Genomic DNA, 7,262 nt, shown 5'->3' with positions numbered 1-7,262 from the left:
CCTTCTCAGGTCTCAGATGGAGATGATTAGATAGTTTACTCTTAACCTTTTCTTGTTGTGAGACTCAGAAAAGAAAACGAGTTCACCATCACACAGGAATGTGACAACTAGGAACCTGACAGGACCAGGGGGGACATGTGAGGTCCAGAATGAGGGGCTCGACAGACAACCCACTGCAGCATCAAAATGCCCGCCACAACCGCTCTGGCACCATAAATCCTGAGCTCCTACGGGTTTGACAACAGAGTGTGCATGGCCTGACTGCTCCCCTGGACTTTTCAAAGCTTGTATCACCCCCGAGCACTTCTGCTTGAGCAGAAAGGCAGATGCCCAGAAGCTGCTGCTGTAGTAGGAGGCAGTTATGGCAGTTGGAGGTGGAGGTAGAGGCAGAGGAAGGATGAGAGAAGAGGGAGGAGTTTCCCTGGAAGGACCAGAACAGACAACATTCTGACTACTCCAGAACCCCACCCAAACCCAGCCCATGCCACAAATGCAGAGTCTACTGCCGAACATTTCCATACTAAGCATTCATTTCTTCATCCCCACTGCTCTCATTTTAGTTTTTTTAAACTCATTGTTTGTTCTCTGTGAATTTCGCATCATGCAGCTCAACTCCGTTGATATCCACCATCACCTCATATCTGAAGTCCACCCTTGCATCCTTCTCCATATCAGAGAAAAAAATAATCTACTTGTGGAAGTTGAAAAAAGAAAAAAAATGGCAATATGTCCACAAAAGAGGTGTAAAATTATAAAGATGAAGGACATAAACCCTTAAATTATTTAAAATTAAAAAAATTGTTTTTCATTTCAGGAGAGTTGTTTTGGCTAATAAGTGCAAGCTATGATAAATAGAGAATAAAAAAGCTTAAAAGTGAGAGAAAATGATTCAGTTACAAAATTTTACACTAATATAAATTAGTTCATGAAGTACCTTCTCCAATTTTGCCAAATACAAATGAACTAAATGTTGTGACAGCCATTATTATCTGATGCATCCTATAAATTTTCTAATTTTATCTAGCTGATCAGTGTTAAAGATAAAGTTTTTTTTTTTTTTTGGTGTAAAAGGGGAAATGATGAGGTGAGCTCCCTTTGTACTAAGGTGTGTCAACTTTCAATTGTTAGTTCTTTACTGGCAGAGGGCTAAGTGCTGGCAGGATTACTGTCTTGTCATTTCTATGGTCCATCATCAAGTTTGCTATTTTGTAGATGTTTGTCCTTCTCACCAGCTCAACACAAACTGAGAGATCTCTTAGGTGTTGTCTAACTGCCGATTGCACATAATAAAGATCTGAAGGCCAAGATATGCTGCAGAAAGTATGTGGGCAGAACTCCAGGCTTACAGAGGAACATAGGGTGAGGAAAGCTGAAGCTGGAGCTTCAGAATAAACATGGGAGGGAAGTGATATGGACCAAAACAGGGCATAGGGGGTAAGAGATAATCACCGGTTGGGTCTCAAAACTAGAAGAATGGGGTTAAATTTAGAGAAGATAGTGCATGCCCTGTGAAAGGCCGAAGACACAAACTGTCAGACAGAATCTCATGGTAGAGCTTACAGAGGCCTGTGAGCAATGCTCCTTTGGTGACATTAGTAAAAAGAGGAGAACCCCCAAGCAGCATGAGGGTGCCTCCATTGGTGGCTCCTACATTTCACTTTCCTTTGGCAATTGGACTCCACACTGTTCCTAACAACATAATGATTTCACCTCTTTCTCCTAAGGAATTTTGTGGCAACTGTCGAATGCTAAGCTAAGGACAAGGCTTCATGAGTGTTCCCATAACACACACCCATGTCGCAACCTAACCTACAGGCTATTTCTTGATGTGATTTCAAGCACGTGTACATAAGGAGACAGGAGTACCTTCTGACTGCTTATTCAAACTGCTATTATTTCTCAGAAATTTTTAATGGCTGATATTGATGAGTAAGGATAATTTGACTTAAGATGAGATATTTTTGGGCAGGATTTAGAGGGAAAAATTCATTAAAATGCATAGGAATTACTCAGGTTTTTATAATCAAGCCTTGACGAAAAATTGGTCTTGCAAGCAGGAGTTGCTCAGTGGCTATGCCCTGGGAAGGTCTCCAGGAAAGGGCACCTCAGCTTATGCACTGTACAGGGAGATTATTAGCAGGGAGGCAATGTCTGTTCACCATGACATCAGGGACCTTCTTGGACATTCTATTGTGTCCTAGAGAGTTCTTGGCATCCTCTGTGATGTCACCAGTGTTGTAGTAACCACCAGTGCCCTACGTTTTCTCAGTCCCTGCCTGGCAGATACACAGGAAGACATGTTTTCCCGGCTTCGCAAGAATTTTGGGAGAGTGAACGCCGATTTCGGACAGACTGGAGTGAGGGAATCTCGCCTTTCATCAAAAATAAAAGATGGACAACGAAAGCTGGCCTGGGGAATGCTGAGTAAGTTCTGTGAATTGTATGTTGAGCTTTCTGTCAGAGGGAGAATAGGCTTATGCTGACCTGTCTAGCAATAGGCCAGAACAACTGGAGTATCTGCAAAGGAATTGAATTTCCATGAAGATCACAATTCCTAAAAGTCAAGGATTTCAGAACATTAGTTTGCCCATCCCCAAAGGGAGGATATGGTAAGGCCAATGCTATTATGCTGTGAACTTCTGGCCTTCACTTTTAAGGTGCATATGATACGTTACATTGATATAATAACACGATCAGGAGACACTGAGTGTCCAACTTTATTGAATATAGACAGGGCATCAATCTACTTCACTCTCATTGCTTCTTTAAATAAAGTAGATCTCTGTCTTTAGTATCAGGGAAAGAATTATGCTTCTGGCCTTATGTTCTTAGAACTCCTCTGACTTTTTCTAATTTGCAGAGATGGGACATCCTTAGCATTATAAATTAGAGTTTGTGTGTTACAAATATTTTTTTACAGTACTAAAACTATTTGTAGCAGGTAGACCACGATTCAGCCTGTAACCAATTGGCACTTCTGTGGCATTTGGTGTTTCAGTTAGGGGAATTGATAAGTCTGTTGACCATGACATCCCCCGCAATGCTTTTAAATTCCAAATGGTGTGGCCTAGAGTATCAGTGCAGGACATCTGAGTATCTCCAATCACTCAAGTCTTTTGGAGGTTGAATTTATCATCTGACTTCTGAAAGTACAGCGGTGAGGGTCCTGAAAAAAAGTTGTACCCTGTTAAGTTGATAACAATCCCGTAGAAGCCATCTCTGTGGTACATGGAGCATGGGTCAGCAGGCATAGGGAACACCCGGCATCTGACATCTCTTGGTCTCTATAGAGTGCTGGGAGAGTTGACTTCCACTGAGGAGGTCTCTTAGGCAACAACAAACTCTTTGTGGTGACACTGTGGTCTACACATGCTCTCCTCCTGTTTGGGGCTTGCCATGGTCTATGCACACTCATCAGTTTCCCCAAAAATGTTCACTTGTGTTCTCCTACCTACAGAGGATGGGAGACTGACAGCATCCCCTGGCCCTGTGGTAATAAACAAGGAGGCCAACACGGAGAACACAGAAGAGCAGAGACTGATTAGACAGCTGCAGTCAGCTACTGAGGAGAGAAATGAGCTAAGAGATCTCCTGTCTTACGTGACAGAGAGATACAGGAACAACAGGTATGCATTGCTCCAAACTGCCTTGTGTCACTCATGGACCTGCAATGTCACCTCCATCGTATTCTATTAAGGTGTTGGGTCTAGAAAGCTGTGCCTCCCAAAATACTCGTCCTAAACCTCATTTCTGATATAGAGGAGATCAGAACCTGACCCTTGGTCAGGAGTGAGATGGGAAATGGTCTCATCTGCTGCCTCCAGCTGAAAATCTGAACTTGTGGCCTTAGTGAGGATTCAGGGATAACGTTACTGGAGCATGAGTTCCCAGTGTGCATTTGGAAAGCCCTTGACAGGTGGTAGCTTTGCAAGGTTCTAGGTGCTGTGAGTTTGGGTGTGTGCTAGGAAGGTGACTGAGTGCTGGACTCTTGTTGCAGTAGCCTGAGGTGACAGATCCCAAATTGTTCATCTCAATGTTTGACTAGATGGCCAGAGACACAGGGCTTTTCCTTCTTTTTTGTTTACCTCTGAGCCAATAATGTGGCATGCATTTTTTCTGATTCTGATTTTGTTCTCCGTTTGCATATTTCGCTCCCTTTTTCATTCTCTTACTGTTTACTTTTCTTTTCCTGTGTGTGTGTCCCAGTTTCTGTGTCTGTGTGTGTACACACCTACATGCATATGCGCAATTTTTATGTTTATATTTCCCCCCACAGTTGGAATCTAGGGGTCTATGTTTTTTCCTGAGTATATTCATGTATAGCAATTTCATGGTGATGTGAGTGCTTTGCTTGGGAGCCCCTCTTTCAACTGCACACTTCTTTGCCAATGTGGTCACATTTGTCTGCATATTTGTGCCATTTGGGCAGATTATAATTTTGTGGCGATTTATGGTCTCAACTCCATAATTGTGTGAATTGTGTGTCTCTACAATATTAATTATTCATGATGTAGAATTCCTGTTGTCAAAACAGGAAAATTGAAATCACAGTTTTCTAGGTCTTGGATGTGGGAGAGCTGTGGCCTAGGCCCTTGTTAGCATAACTAGCTTAACTGCAGATCCAGCCCTTCGGAGAGAAGAAAGGGAACCTGGGAACCCTTTATCTCGATGCAGAGCTTATGGGGTCCTGGGACCAGAATAACAAGTTTCTGAAGCTGAAGAAGCTCCCAATATGTAGAACTCAGAAATTGTCCTCCCATGGCTGGGGTACTAGAAGACCCAGCCTGAGTTCATACAATCCTAAACACAGATGTTCATTGGGTTTTACTCTCCTAGGGCCAGCCGCTATGTCAGGTCAAATCCGTTTTATGAAAAATTGAAGATAAAGGAGAGGGAGGTCATGTCATTACTGCACAACTTAGAGATGAGGAACATCGAGCATTGTGAGAAATTTCAGGAGCTCCAGAAGGAAATTAACTTCTATCGGTGAGCACTGGTCAGAGAGGCCATTAACTCTGCTTTGCCCACAGGTGCCATCCTTTGTTCTGATTGGAGGTCTAGCAGCTCTGGCTCCATGTCTTGTGCTCTTTAAACATCACTGTGTCCTGGGCCTTTTGGACTCAGTTTTTAGGTCCACAGGAGACTGTTACTCATACCCAGAGTGTCTAGGCATCTTCAGAAGGCTCTAGGTAGACCAGTACTTATTCAGCTCATCAAATGGGTAATAGGCTGAACTGGGCCTCTGCGGTCACACCAGGTTTAACAAAACTCAGTGTGTGGACCACATGGATAACATGAACTTCCCTTAATTCTACTGACCTCCTTTGAGGGTATTTGCCCACTATTTATTAATGTTGCCCCCATGCCTTTTGCTTCCATGGATAGATGTATATCCCCTGTTGTTTTGGAGAGAAATGAACGCTTTTTGGTACTTGGGTCACAGAAACAATTTAGTCTTCCCTGAATTGGCTGTTTGATGTTTGTGCAGCAGCCTTGTGTGTATCAAGATGTATTCTATGAAGTTTTCACTGGTATCTGGGTCCAGAGCGAGTATGTGGGACTTGGGAGTAGGAATGGGAGGAAGAGAGTGCAGGATCTAACTATGCAGTGTGTGTTTCCAGCAACCTGCCCAGCCGGATCCATATGGACAAGATATGTATGCAGAAGAAGTTGTTCCCATTCAGAAAGGAGAGCAAAGCAGAACAGCTTGATTCTGCACCGCTGCTACAGAAATTTTTGTTTGATTTGAACAAGAAAGATAAAGACGAACAGGAGAAAACCAGCAACCTCCAGACCAAGCAACATCTGGTAGGGACAAGCAGCTGTGTCAGCCTAAAATTATCTGATTCCATTTGCCAATTTGATACATGTTTGCTTTCCCTACCACCTTAATAATGTACACTCCAACAATACAACCACCTCATGCAATGGAATGTTCATTCCTCTGTGCACGAGTATTCTGGGAAGACAACCACTTTTCAGGAACTGACTTATTAACAACTATGCTTTGGTGCTCTTTTTGAAGCTGCAGTCTGGAAATGGTGACAAATGAATAACCTATCATATTACTGCATGTCCCTGTGATAGAATGGATGCTATGTAGCGCTTTGAACAAGTTTTGTTCCTGTGATAAATGATATTCTGTGGTCATGTGACCTCCAAGTTGGGAAGCACCTTTCAGGGATAAGAACCGAGTGCAAATGGCAAATTATTCTTTGTCATTGGCTTTAATCTTGGTGACAGGTTGATTTCTCCTTTCATCCTGCAACCCAATGAGGTCTCTTCCCATTGCCCTGTTCTTGGTTTGCACTGGTTAAAGTCTGAGGCCCAGATGGGCAGCCCACATTACTGTCAGGGTTACTGTAGACTTTGCCCTGCCCACAGACACACCAACAATGTTATCAGTTAACAAATCAATGGTGACCTAAAATAGAGCTGAGTGGGTAGAAGGCAGCAACCTGACAGCTGGCATGCAAGTCCCCAACACATCAGTTTCTGAATAACTGCCTTCCTCTCCCTGGTCTCAGAAATTGCAAAAGAGCTGGAATGGGACACACAGCAGGAAGAGAGCCTCCTGAAGAATAGGTTGCTTTCTCAGGATTCCCCTGCTGACCGCCATCCTGAATAATACCAACCTTTTTTGGATGAATACTCTCCCTCATAGTTTAATTCATTTTTTGCTAAGAAACACTAAATTTATCTTTCACTAAGCCAGTCTGACTGATTGATATCTTATTCTCTTTCTGTTTAGGATAACACCACTTGAGAGACCACTTGGGAACTGCATTGCCATTTTGCCTGCTAGAGGAGAAACAGCAATATAACTGTGCTTCTAAATGTTCACTAAGAATATGCTGTTTAGAAATATTTTTGTTATGATCTTAAATGAAGTTTTTGTTTTGTTATTTCATAGTTATATGTTCGTGTTAATATTTTTCACATCTGAAAATACTTTTAGATATTTATATTAATATTCATTTTAATCATTTTTGTTTTAAATTGTATTCCTTATGAATAAAACTTGATTTGTAACTCTTAACTCTTGAGACCATCTTGCTTATTCAAGTGTTCTGTCCCCTCTTGTGCTCTTAGAACTGACAGCTAACGATGGATTCTGCATGGTCCAGAGTTCCTAGGCTAAATAGTAAATTCAAAGCCACCAATGGTTACCTAGAGTGATAGTGTGTTTTGTGTGGATAATGTGTTCTTTTCTTGGATGCACATTTTATGATGTGATCACTGCCATACTTTATCCATGCGGT

At 42.3% G+C, this 7,262-nt stretch overlaps 1 protein-coding gene across 3 annotated transcripts; it reads left to right on the top strand.

Moving 5' to 3' along the window:
* Positions 1–2,274: 2,274 nt before the first annotated feature.
* Positions 2,275–7,038, top strand: LOC148004066 (disks large homolog 5-like). Of its 3 annotated transcripts, XM_087564046.1 has the most exons (5): positions 2,275–2,424; positions 3,458–3,626; positions 4,837–4,986; positions 5,622–5,808; positions 6,752–7,038. In XM_087564046.1, the coding sequence occupies exons 1-5, from the start codon at positions 2,298–2,300 to the stop codon at positions 6,764–6,766; spliced, it is 648 nt and encodes a 215-aa protein (XP_087420172.1). In that variant the 5' UTR covers positions 2,275–2,297; the 3' UTR covers positions 6,767–7,038. The 3 variants fall into 3 exon arrangements, with proteins under 3 accessions (XP_087420172.1, XP_087420173.1, XP_087420171.1); XM_087564047.1 differs by lacking the exon at positions 4,837–4,986; XM_087564045.1 differs by lacking the exon at positions 6,752–7,038 and having other exon boundaries at positions 5,622–5,892.
* Positions 7,039–7,262: the final 224 nt, after the last annotated feature.

The sequence above is a fragment of the Rattus norvegicus genome, chromosome 8, assembly GCF_021556685.1.
Source record: "Rattus norvegicus strain SHRSP/BbbUtx chromosome 8, alternate assembly SHRSP_T2T, whole genome shotgun sequence".
Classification (NCBI taxonomy): domain Eukaryota; kingdom Metazoa; phylum Chordata; class Mammalia; order Rodentia; family Muridae; genus Rattus; species Rattus norvegicus.
This window is presented reverse-complemented; position numbering and strand designations above follow the sequence as displayed.

Coding starts and splice junctions, on each gene's coding strand:
- LOC148004066 (XM_087564045.1), top strand. CDS start 2,298: ATGTTTTCCCGGCTTCGCAAGAATTTTGGGAGAGTGAACGCCGATTTC. Junction 2,425..3,457: donor GCTGGCCTGGGGAATGCTGA/GTAAGTTCTGTG, acceptor TCCTACCTACAG/AGGATGGGAGACTGACAGCA. Junction 3,627..4,836: donor GAGAGATACAGGAACAACAG/GTATGCATTGCT, acceptor TTACTCTCCTAG/GGCCAGCCGCTATGTCAGGT.